Here is a 12,797-nt window from a genome sequence, read left to right on the forward strand (position 1 = left end):
AAGAGGAGTAAGAAACTTCTACCTTTGGCAGTCTGGGAATAGGGCCATATAAACAGATCACCACAATAAGCCCTGGCAAAGTGATCAAACACGAGCACAAATTGTTACAGGATCAAAACTGAGGGAACAACTCTTTTTTTCTTGGATGGGGTTATGGTCAAGGAAAATCCAGGAAGGAAGAGGCATTTAAATAGGTGTTCATAGGATGAGTAGAAGTTCATGAAATGGGAAAAGGGCATTAGAACTTTTGTGGTGACAATGACAAACTTCAAGCTCTCCTCCTATAACCCCAAATCTCAAGAATGCCTTGAGTGGCAGCTTAGTTACTTTGATTTAGGTCTTGAATCACACCATTTTTGTTGGGTTTGTCTTTCTACATGTCTTTCTGCCTTTGAAGTGATCCAGACAAGCTTAGCAGTGGGGTTTGTAAAACCAGTGTAATTAACAGCGCTCATTTGCCAGGACTGTCCTCTGTGTAGCTCTCTTGGGAGTCTGTAGAGGCAGCCATAGGTGGCTGGTTAAAGGCTGGGGATTTGGGATTATCACCAAATGGCCTCCTTGAAGATACAGCACACAAGCACATTCCAGAAAGAGGGAACAGCATAATCCCACAATATGTTGTTTGCCAAATGGAAATACCTTTAGTGACAAATATTTAACTTAGCACCAGGTGTGACCTTCAGTTATGCAATAGAATTGTGGATCAGCTAGGATGAAATTTCTTATTTCCCTAGAATGTTTTGTCCAGAAACACTATCCCAAGGCAACAGACTATATTTCCAACTCTTGTGAGCCTTTTCCCTTCTTGGCACGTGCTACTGGTTGCTAGACGAATCAGGAAGCAGTATGTGCATAGAACAGCTCCTCACAAGTCACAGTCATTCTCAGAAAAAAATTCAGTATGCGTCCTTTTGGCAGGAAGTCAGAGACATGTTCTCTGGACCATTAAGAGACAGCAGTCATATGCCAGCATCGAACTGATTGCACGGGGCAGGGGTGGGGAATGACTTATTCTTTCCCTAGTGTAGGCACTCTGATCTTGCTTTGATGTTTTGAAATAATGGTGTCCTCTGAACCTGTTTGTGGAGTTCAAGACAGACTAGAAGTTTCACTGGGCACTATTCTACGCAGTAACAACATCATCAACAACAACAAACTCACTATGTTTTTACTGATTAGCTCCACCTGTCCATTTCAGGCCACACACTGATTAGCCTGGTTCTCTTTTGATGAGGTGGTGCTGAGAGGCAGCACCAGCCTTCAGGAACCTGCCCCAGGGCCCTCATTGCAGCAATCCGATAAAGAAGAAATCACGCAGGAGTACCTCCCTGATTATTATGACCCTCCAGTCCTCCTTCTGAATCACACCACAGACTAGGTAATGAAAAACCCAGCCCACATTAGTACCCAGGAAGGAGTCATCAAAGAGAACACGAGACAAACTCAAGAACACTTTGTAAACTCAAAAGAACAGAGCAGGTCAAAGAATAAAGATCGGCAGCAGCAAAGAGTTGAAGAAGTGTCACCCTGTATTTAGGGGTCCTGCTAAAGGGAGTCATGTATCAACAAAGAGCATCCAGGAAAGTATCATGCATCAAACTATCCTCATTCACCCTTAAAGCCTTCACATTCCTCAGCTCAGGAAAGATTCCCCATTCCCTAGTTGCTTATGTCAAAAATTTAGAAACCATCATTTATTTCTCCCTTTTATTTCCTTCCTCCCCCATCAATCAATCAATCAATCAGCAAGCCAACCTCTAAATTATATACTGATCCATCCACCTCTTTATAACTCCACTGCCACCATTCCAGTCCAAGCCTCAAGAATCTCTTGCCTGGACAACCTGAATAGCCTACCTGCTAGTTTCTCCATATTCACGTTGGCTCCCCAGTACCCCTAATTCTGTATGGGAAAGGTCTTTGTGAACATAAACAAAAGATAGATATTAACAAAGAAAAAGTTCTATAGATTTGACAACATAAAAAGCTGAAAATTTTGGAAGTCAAGGCCAGGTGCAGTGGCTCATGCCTGTAATCCCAGCACTTTGGGAGGCCGAGGCGGGCAGATCACGAGGTCAGGAGATCGAGAGCATCCTGGCTAACACTGTGAAACCCCGTCTCTACTAAAATACAAAAAATTAGCCTGGCGTGGTGGCAGGCCCCTGTATTTCCAGCTACTCAGGAGGCTGAGGCAGGAGAATGGCGTGAACCTGGGAGGCGGAGGTTGCAGTGAGCTGAGATCGCACCACTGCACTCCAGCCTGGGCAACAGAGCGAGACTCCATCTCAAAAGAAAAAAAAAAAGTCAAAAACATCACCACATATATTTCTTACCAGTAGGAACAAGGGACAAGGGAAGAGAGAACTTTTACTTTTTATTATACATACTTCTGTATTATTTAATTTATTCATCGACTATGTGCATCTTTTAAAATAAAAATACATACAATGAAACATTGTTATAAACAATTAAAAATAAGCGTACTGATTATTTGACACAAAAATGACAAGAGACTTAATAGCCTTAATATACAGGAGCTCATACAGATCAAAAGGAAAAACATTAAGACCATTAAAATAAAAATGGGTAAGAAAAAATTTATACTTTGAAATAAATGACTAAGTTTTTAACTTTAAAAAATGTGTAAAGATGTTAACAAAATGCTGAAAACTGAGTACAAACATGTAATAAATAAAAAAGTCTCATTAATAGTCAAATAAGTATAAATTAAAAGTGATATATCTAGTGACAAGTTTAAACTAGTGAAAGAAAAGAAAGAAGAAAAGTGAGATATCACTTTTTGCCTATTAGAGTAGCAAGGCTGTTTTTTAAAATTTAATAAATCTAATATTTTATCCACAGTTTGTGGGAGTATATAATTTATTTGGTAAGAAATTTGTCAATGCCAGATATCTCAAAGATTCACAGTTTTGATTAGTGATTCTATTTCTAGGAATGTATTATAAGGTAATAATCACAGATATGAGCAAAAATTTAACCATAATTGTAACAGTAAGACATATATATTTGGTCTCTACCCCGTTCCTAACCCAGAGCTCCTAAAAGCCTTATAATTTCCTGACTGATAGGGGTGAGAGAAGCATCTTTTGTTATAAATGTGTTATATTTGTTCTTTGACCTTCATCTATATCCTTTATAATAAACCAGTAAATATATATAAGTGTTTCCCTGATATCTGGGAGCCATCATAGCAAATTATCAAACCTGAGGAGGAAGGTCCTGAAAATCCTTGATTTATAGCCACGTCAAACAAAAGCATGGGTAATCTGAGGACTCACTAATTGCTACTGGTGTCCAAAGTAGGGGGCAGCCTTGTGAGGCTGAGCTCTGAACCTGTGGATTCTGTCCTAACTGTGTAGTCCTGAAAATGCTTGGTGTGGAAGATCTATACATTTAGTGTCAGAAGTGTTGCATAAGTATAGAAAAATTGCTTTTCCTTTTTAGTAGTGGTTCATCTAAATTTATTTAACTGTGGAAAATATAAGGATTGAATAAGGGCATAGTTAATGTGTTACATCTATCAATAAGATCAACTATAATGCTGTAATAAAAAGTGTTTATGAAGGTTCAATATAATAAAAATACCAGTTTTCCTAGGTATAAATTTAACATAGCTGTAATAAAACTACCTGCAGAATTCTTTTAATCGAAAAGCTGATCCTAAAAGTCAAATGGGAAAATAAACAAGAATGGCCAGGAAGACTGGGGAAGAGAAAAAGAGTAATGAAGAAGGACTAGCCCTATTAGATATCTATGAAAACATATTGTAAAGACACAATAGTTAAAAGAGCTTACTACTAGAACGTTAATAGACAAATGGAACACTATAGACACAAAATATATGCATGAGTTTATTCTGTGAAAAAGGAAGCATCTCAAATCAAAGGAGGAAAAGGTGGAATACTGAATCAATGATAGTAAGACAACTACTAGATATAAAGAAAAAAGTTGGATCCATACCTTCCTAATATTTACCCCTCCAAAAACAAAAAAATGAAAGATATGTAAAAAAGTGAAATCTACAAGTACTACAAGAGAAACCAGAAAGACTAGAAGAAAGCAAGGGATTCTTTTAACACATTTTAAATGGGGAAGGCCTTTCCAAAGACTGTGCAAAATCCAGAAGCCATAAAAGTAAATATTGTAAATTTGACTACATAAAAATATATTGCAAAATTTCTGCATGGCAAAGATTCCACAAGCAAAGACAAAACTAAACCAAACTGGGGAAAATAATAATGATCTATATTACAGACAAAGGACTAATCTCCCTCACATGTCATGGCAGCTAGCTTCCCACAGAGTAAGTGATGAGAGAGAGAGTGAGAGAGAGAGAGAGAAAGAGAGAGAGAGAGCACTCAAGATGAAATATGGAAGGTGCAGACGTTTTATAACCTGATCTCAGGAGTGATAATTGGGTTTTTCTTTCGAATTTTTCTGATTTGTTTCCCCGTGGTATCATTTATCTTGTTTCTTGTCTTTTTCTTAGAAACTTTAAAATTAGATGTAGAAGCTTAATTAACTTTATGTTAAGCCTTTTTGCCAAGAATATTTCATATGTATTTTATGTTTCCTTTTATTAGTGAAGCAACTTTCTCAGAAGCACCACAGTGGACTTGTTCTCAAGTCTGATTGGCCAGATCAGGGAAATATGCACTGTCCTGAACCAATCACTGGTGATGAAAGGACCTGCCACCGGGGTTCTGCTACTACACAGGATGAAGAGAGGTAATCTCAGAGAGTAAAAACCAAAGTTGCATGAATTGGTTAGAGTTCTTAGGTCCAGAGGACAAGGTGCTTTCCCTTGGGTTTAAACAGAAACATTAACTTGGAGTCACAAAGGCAAGTGGCCAGAGTTGTGGCAGAAAGGTAAACTGAGGCCACATCATGGAAGGACTGCATACAACACACAGTAAATGCTGCCAAGTAGGGAAAGGCCATGATCAGATGGACATTTTAGAAAGAACCAGTCTGGCCACAGCAAGAAAAGTCTAGGCAAATCTGGAGGCAAGAGGTGTCACTGGGATTCAAGTGTAGGCAACTGCTGGCTGGGATCAGCTAGTTGGTAGCAGCTAGACCCACCTCTTATTTGAGGGGCCTGAAGGTAAGAGTACCAAAGGAGGCCAACATACCATGCGAACAAATATTCAAAGTTAATCCCAGCACTATGGGAGGCTAAGGTGGGTGGATCACGAGCTCAGGAGATCGAGACCATCCTGGCCAACATGGTGAAAACTCATCTCTACTAAAAATACAAAAATTAGCTGGATGTGGTGGCGTGCACCTGCAGTCCCAGCTACTCTGGAGGCTAAGGTGGGAGAATCGCATGAACCCAGGAGGCGGAGGTTGCAGTGAGCCGAGATCTCGCCACTGCACTCCAGCCTGGAGAGGGTGAGACTCTGTCTCAAAAAAAAAAAAAAAAAAAAAAAGTTATAAATCAAGCTAGTGAACTGTCAAAAGCTCTGTTTTCCTGCCTTGATACACACATCTTCCTAAGGACCTGAAAGGTCAGCTCTACGTTGAGAATTTTGACTCCTTGGAGTTCCATGCTGGATCTTGGAGCCCCAGAAAAGCAGGCTCTGGCCTATGGCCTTCCTCACTTCCCTTCCCTGTCCAAATAAGACTGTGGAATAACACAGATATTTGGAATGTTTGGATCTTACCTGACTACTTACTATTTACGTGAACTGAGGCACTTTAGCTTCTATAATTTTCAAGTAACAGCCCTTGGGGGTAAAGCAGGAAACAAAATAATGGCTCTGCCCATATGGAACCCAGAGGATAGTGGGAGAAAAAAGTCAGCAAACAGGTGAGCTATAGGTAGTGGTTGATAATGGCCTACTGTGTGGCTTCTCTCAGAGATGTGTGTGCTTTTCTCCTCCGTAACAGAGGTGTTACGTGGCCAGTGGTTCCCCAACAGGGCGGCATTTCCAGAGGCCTTTGGGGGTGTGTGGGCGTTTGGTGGTCACCAAGCCTGGGCATTCACGTATGGCAAACTTTCAGCAACGTGCGGGACAGCGCTATTGCGCCCAAAGTGCCAAGGGCGCACCTGTTGAGAAACGGTGCAAGGTGTTCTGTCCTCATGGTGGATTTAGGGTATAGGGGAGGCGGGGCGTGATTCTGACAGCTACTTCTTTCACCAGCAGCACCCATCCCTTCTTGTAGGTGCTCTGAGGTCGCTTGTGGATGCACGTGGGGTAAGGAGAAGAGTCCAGGAGGGGTCGGACGGACTTGGGCGGGTCTTTCCTGGAACGAGGGCCAAAGAGTCGCAGCGGCGGCCCAGATGCAGAGGACCACAGCGACACCTGGCTCTTCTTCAAGCGGCGTCCGGAGGCGGCCTTCCAGCGACTCAAAGGAGTTTAAGGGGACCTGCAGGGGCGTGGCGGGGGCGTAGCTGCGCGCCGACTGCGTGAGGTCGAAGGGCACGCAGTGTCGGCGTCATGGCGGCCTCCGTGCAAGGCTCTGCTTGGGGACCGTTGCGGCTTGGCATCCCCGGCCTGTGCTGCCGCCGGCCGCCTCTGGGTCTGTACGCGCGCGTGCGGCGGCTGCCCGGGCCGGAGGTGTCTGGGCGGAGCGTGGCTGCGGCCAGCGGACCGGGCATCTGGGGCACTGAGCACTACTGCCTGGAGCTGCTGCGGTGAGGGAACACGACCTTCCAGGGCGGGGGAGGGTAGTCGGGAAGCGGGGTCCCGGGGTGGGAGCGGCTGCGCCTCGCGTCCGACCTGACGTTTGAGAGAGCGGACCGGCGCCTTCCTCGTGCCCTTCTGGGTGTGAGTGAGTTTTAGTGGGCGCCGGGTGTGGGTGTGCGGAGGCAGCGAGCCCACAGGAACATTCACATGGGTCACAAAATTATGGCAAAATTCCTTCAACTGCCCACGCTTGTCGCCTTATCCGAACCTTAATTTTAACCGAATTCAGCGTTTTTGCATGAATAACCTTTTTTATTCACAGAACGTCTATTAATTTTAATGACAACGGTAGCCAACTTTGAGTTCTTTCTGTGGGCCTGGCATTATGCAAAGTAGATTACGAGTAATTAGTCTTCGTTACAAGTTGCGACGGACAAATGTAGACCTATCATTTAAGGTTGTGAGTAATAAAGAATTTAGAACAATGCCTCCATATAGTAAGGGCACAGTGAGTGGATGTCATTATTATCTCATTTAACATACAAGGAAACGGGGTTTTTATAGTGATTAATTTGCCAGAGGTTTACAAGAATAGCCTCATAAAGTCAGAACCCTGAAGTGTTTTGTTTGTTGGGCGGAGCCCTAGGAAGGCCTGGCACTTGGGTGTCGGTCCTTAATCATTTGTGGAGGTGGGTTGGATAAATCAGGTCACCTGGTTCATGCGGCAGGGGCCCCTGGGAATCTAGGCCTGACTGCTGACACCAGTGGCTTAAGCCCGGATGCCCTTCTGCATCTCATTTGAAAGAGTGGGGTAAGATCTCGAAGTACTTGGTCTCAAGGCCTTACCAAAAGTACTCGAATAACTGAACTACCTTGAAGTTGATTATGCAAGTAAAACCTGTTTTTTAAAATTCCATTTTGGAGAAAAGTAGCATAACACAACAAAATACATGCATTTCAGTGTTTTGTTTATAATCACTTTTTTAAAATTGTGGGCCAGCTGCGGTGGCTCTTGCCTGTAGTCTCCGCACTTTAGGAGGCTGATTGGCGGATTGCTTGAGCCTAGCTGTCTGAGACCAGGCTGGCCAACATGGTGAACCCCTATCCCTACAAAAAAATACAAAAATTATCTGGGCCTTGTGTCCCGCGCTTGTGGTCCCAGCTTCTCCAGAGGCTGACGTGGGAGGATCGCTTCAGCCTGGGAGGTGGAGGTTGCAGTGAGCCAAGATCGCTGCACTGCACTCTACCCTGGAGGACAGTCTCAAAAACAAGAAAACAAAAATTATTTGTTCCCTACCTTATTTGTTGATTACTTGTAAGAGAAACAAGATAGTAGTAATGGAAATCAGGCATTAAGAATTGTAAAAGCAAAAAAAAAAAAAAAAAAAAAAAAAAAAGAGAGAAAAAAGAATTGTAAAAGCCAAAATTGTTAAAAGATTGCATTATTTTTACATATTTAAGTTGTTATATTTTGATGATAAAAAGTTTACGTTGCCAGAGTATACCACCCAATAGCCACTAGTGTCGTAACTGCAGAGATAATCACTATTAAAAATTTCTTATCTATTCTTCCAGGGATAGTCTGTGGATTTACAAATATTTAAGGCTGGAGGGATGGCTCACACCTGTAATCTCAGCATTTTGGGAAGTCTAGGCAGAAGGGTTGCTTGAGTCCAGGAGTTTGAGACCAGCCTGGGCAACATAGTGGGACCCTGTTGCTACAAAAAATAAAAAAATTAGCTGGACTTGGTGGAACAACCTGTGGTCCCAGGGAGGGTGAGGCGGGAGGATCACTTCACTCCAGGAGGTTGAGGCTGCTATGAGCCGAGTTTGCTCCATTGCACTCCAGCCGAGGCAACAGAGCAAGACCCTGTTTCAAAACAAACAAAAATATTTAAGTACATTATTATTTTTTACTTCAGTCACATGCCAGTTTTTCTCAAGTATGTATATTGTGTTTACAAATGGTCAGGTACTTAACCTGTCCATGTTATTTGTGTGGAATAGGGGTTCTTGACTCTAGTGACTTATTTCAAATGCTGAATTTTGCAGGCAGACCTGATTTGAGAGTATTAATCCCAGCTCTATCACTTGGGAAGATTCCATTTTGGCTGGGCACCATGGCTCACACCTGTAACCTTAGCACTTTGGGAGGCTGAGAAGGGAGGATTGCTTGAACCTGAGAGTTCCAGACCAGCCTAGGCAACATAGTGGGACCCCTTCTCTACGAAAAAGATAAAATTAGCTGGGCATGGTGGTACGCACCTGTAGTCCCAGCTACTCGGGAGGCTGAGAGGGGAGGATCACTTGAACATGGGAGGTTGAGGCTACAGTGAGCCAAGATCTTGCCACTGCACTCCAGCCTGGGTGACAGAATGAGACCCTGTCTCAAAAAGAAAAAAAAAGAGATACAGTTTTTTCCTCATTTGTAAATGTTTACTTTTACCTTATAGCCTGGTGTTGTGAGGATTAAATGTGATGATATAGTAAAACATGCTTAGCAGAGTTCAGACACATAACACATAATACATTTAAAAAATAAAAATAAGCTTGAAATAAAATTTCTGACTTCTAATTGTCCATCAATAATCTCTGCAAGATTTGGCCTCTGAAATTGTGCAGGGTTGTTTTGGACGTGCATTTTATGCAAGGCCTCCAAATATTGGGAAAAATAACAGGCCATAACTTCCAGTTTGCCATCCTAGGCTCTCCTAGGAATTTAGGTTCTTGGGAAAATCTCAAGCCTAATTTACATAGGCTTCTCTGACTTTGACTTTGAGGAGGATAAACACAGAGCCTCAGGCTGTACTGAGAAGGTGAGGAGGTACTACTGGTGGTGCTGAAGTGCACTAATGTTCTTTACTTTCCTGCAGTCTCACCAGGGAATCACTTCCTTTGTGCCTCAGTGGCACAAGTCCATGGTACTAATGCACAACAATCCTAATACCCCATGTGCTTGTTTCTCATACATCTGTCTCTCTTGACTAAATTGAAGTCAGTACCCACCTTTAGTGTCTGGAACAGTGCCTGACACATAGTAGGCACTGCATAAATGTTAGAATGAATGAGAGGTTATTGGCCCTATTGCCATATAAAGCTGTTATATATACATCCATAATATGGCATGTCTCATTATCTGGGACAGCTCTCAGGTAACTGGATCTTGGTTAGATGCTTAGGACATCCTTGTATGTCCATAGTTCAATAATTCATATGTATAACAATAATCTAAGTGATGAAGAAATGGCTAAATAATCAGTATATCCTGTTTAATGTGTTGAAGGAGGTAATATTGTTTAGAAAAATTTTCATCCAATACAGCTGGAAACCATCATTCTTAGCAAACTATCACAAGAACAGAAAACCAAACACCGCATGTTCTCACTCATAGGTGGGAACTGAACAATGAGATCACTTGGACTCGGGAAGGGGAACATCACACACCGGGGCCTTTCATGGGGAGGGGGGAGGGGGGAGAGATTGCATTGGGAGTTATACCTGATATAAATGATGAATTGATGGGTGCTGACGAGTTGATGGGTGCAGCACACCAACATGGCACAAGTGTACATATGTAACAAACCTGCATGCTATGCACATGTACCCTAGAACTTAAAGTATAATAAAAAAAAAAAAATTTCCATCCAAAATTAAAAAATAAATTTGTTAATAGGGCAAATCCTTAGCTGTGTGGAAGATATATTTTCCAAATGTTGCTACATTTCATTTTTCATTTCCCTCTAAGAAGCTTGAAGTACTTCACATACTGCTTATTTTTAGGAGATAACCTTGATAGGTTATTAAGCTTCATTTACGAATTGGGAAATAGGAGCGATTGGTGTCATTTCTATTAATAATCAGTTGGGTGATGGAAGTTAAGATTGTAGTTTGATTCCCATTCAGTGTTGTTCTCACAGTTTCATGTTAACCTCAAGTGTTTTAAACACTTCTGAAGTTCAGAGACTTTTTATGGTAAAATACAATTTAAAAATGTCAATTATAGAGCTGCTTTGCCTTTGCTGTCCTTAGAAACTTTTGGGAAGCCATTTTGTAGGTGAAACTGCTTAGGATGAGATCTTTTTAGTAGTGCTCTTGAGATAGCAAGGTTACTGTTTGTGACCTCGTCTTTTGGTTTATGTGGCAATTGGGGGAGATTGTCAAGGGAATGACTAGAAGCAGTTTAAGTTCTCTGTTAGGGACATGACAAAATGTGAACCAGTTGAAAAGTGGGAACAATGTGAATTTTAGTACCTAAACTCTATGGGATGAGACCCAGGTTAGACTCATATTAAATATTGTTTTGTAAGAAGGTTCCAATGTATTAAAGTAGGTAAGTAGTCTGGTAAGTACCTTATACTTATGTCATCTTTCCTGGAGTGAATATGGTAAGGTCTATATGTTCGTAACATTTTATTTTGAAGTAATTGTAAATTTACATAAAAATTACAGAAATAGTACACAGAGATCCAATATACTCTTTAGCAGATTCCCTCATTTTTAACACTCTGAAACATTTAAGGATAAGATGCAGACATGATACTCCATTATCTGCCCTTAATACTTTGGTCTATATATCATAAGTACAAGGATGCTTTCCCGTAGAATCACAGTACAGCCATCAAAATCAGGAAATTAATATTGATCCAGTATTACCATTTAATCCACAGGCCCCATTCAAATTTTGCTGGTTATCTTATTATGTTTTTCATACATCCAAAATCATGTGCTCCATTTAGTTATATCTCTCTAGTCTTCTCCAATCTGGAACAATTCTTTAAGTCTTAGCTTTCAGGAGCTTGATATTTTTTTTGAAGAGAATAGGCCAGTTACTTTGTAGAAATCTCCTTTGATTTGGGTTTTTAATATTTTCTCATGACATGCATTTTTGGCAGAAATATCATGGAAGGAACACTCAGCTTTTCTCTCCATATCATATCAGGAAGCACATGACATTGATTTGTCCTATTACTATGATGTTAACCTGTGGTTGAAAAGGTGACTTCCAGATTTTTTTTTTTTGTAAATTTAATTAAGAATATTAATTATAAGCAAGAAATGTACACTTTGTGGGGAGATACTTCAGTACTATGTAAATATTCTGTTTCCGTCAAACTTTTACCCCTTTAACATTTTCAGGCATTTATTGATGATTTTTATCTGAATCAGTTAATACTATGATAGCTATCAAATGGTGGTTTTTAAAAATTCCATCATGTCTTCTAAATTTAATAGTAGTCATTGTATTGGTTGTCAGGTTTTTCCTTCTCTTCCTATTTATTAATTTTTATTGGTACAGGCTCATAAGAGTCCTGTTTCAAATTGTTACTATTATTTATTTATTTATTTTAGAGAGAGGATCTCCTGTAGACTGGAGTGCAGTGGCATTATCATAGCTCATTGCAACCTTGAACTCCTGGACTCAAGTAATCCTCCCACCTCAGCTTCCTAAGTAGCTAGGACCACAGGCCCATGCCACCATGCCTACCTAATTTTTTTATTTTTTAAGTGTTTTGTAAAGACAAGGTCTCACTATGTTGTCCAGGCTGGTCTTGAACTCCTGGCCTCAAGGCATCCTCCCTGCTCTGCCTCCCACAGTGCTAGATTATAGGCATGAGCCACCATGCCTGGCCCTATCATTATTTTTTGATCCTGAAATTGCTATGGACTTGGCCAGTGAGAGCCCTGTTAAGCCAGTTTCTGTGTTCTTTTGAGAAGTTTCCTCCATTCTTTAAACATTTCTTTACTTATTGCTCAAGAAGATGTTTTAGACTTACCTTGTATTTTCCCTGCCCTAGGAATGAAGTCAGTCATTCCTTCCTGGAGCCTGTGTTAGTCTGTTTTGCGTTACTATAAAGGAATATCTGAGACTTAGTAATTTATAAAGAAAAGAGGTTTCTTTGACTCATGGTTCTGCAGGCTGTACAAGAAGCATGCACAGTATCTGCTCAGCTTCTGGCAAGGTCTCAGGAAGCTTTTACTTGTGGCAGAAGATGAAGAGGAGCAGGCGTATCACATGGCAAGAGAGAAAGCAAAAGAGAGAAGGGGGGAGATGCCAGGCTCTTTTAAACAACCAGCTCTAGCATGAACTAATAGAGAACTCACTTATCCCCAAGGGGATGGCACCAAGCCGTTCACAAGGGATCCACT

General features: G+C 41.3%; 1 protein-coding gene across 6 annotated transcripts in view; it reads left to right on the top strand.

Moving 5' to 3' along the window:
* The first annotated feature begins 4,608 nt into the window (after window positions 1-4,608).
* Window positions 4,609-12,797, top strand: part of NDUFAF6 (NADH:ubiquinone oxidoreductase complex assembly factor 6) — a 37,488-nt gene continuing 29,299 nt past the window's right edge. For 2 of the 6 annotated variants that reach the window (XM_023222879.2, XM_023222880.2), the window contains exons 1-2: window positions 4,609-4,749; window positions 6,187-6,658. In XM_023222879.2, the coding sequence (XP_023078647.1) occupies window positions 6,462-6,658 (197 nt within the window). In that variant the 5' untranslated portion in view covers window positions 4,609-4,749; window positions 6,187-6,461. Of the gene's footprint in view, window positions 4,750-6,186; window positions 6,659-12,797 lie in introns of those variants that run through there. The other 4 variants (XM_023222881.2, XM_023222883.2, XM_023222884.2 and 1 more) reach the window with 4 other exon arrangements.

Source organism: Piliocolobus tephrosceles, chromosome 7 (genome assembly GCF_002776525.5).
Source record: "Piliocolobus tephrosceles isolate RC106 chromosome 7, ASM277652v3, whole genome shotgun sequence".
Lineage (NCBI taxonomy): Eukaryota > Metazoa > Chordata > Mammalia > Primates > Cercopithecidae > Piliocolobus > Piliocolobus tephrosceles.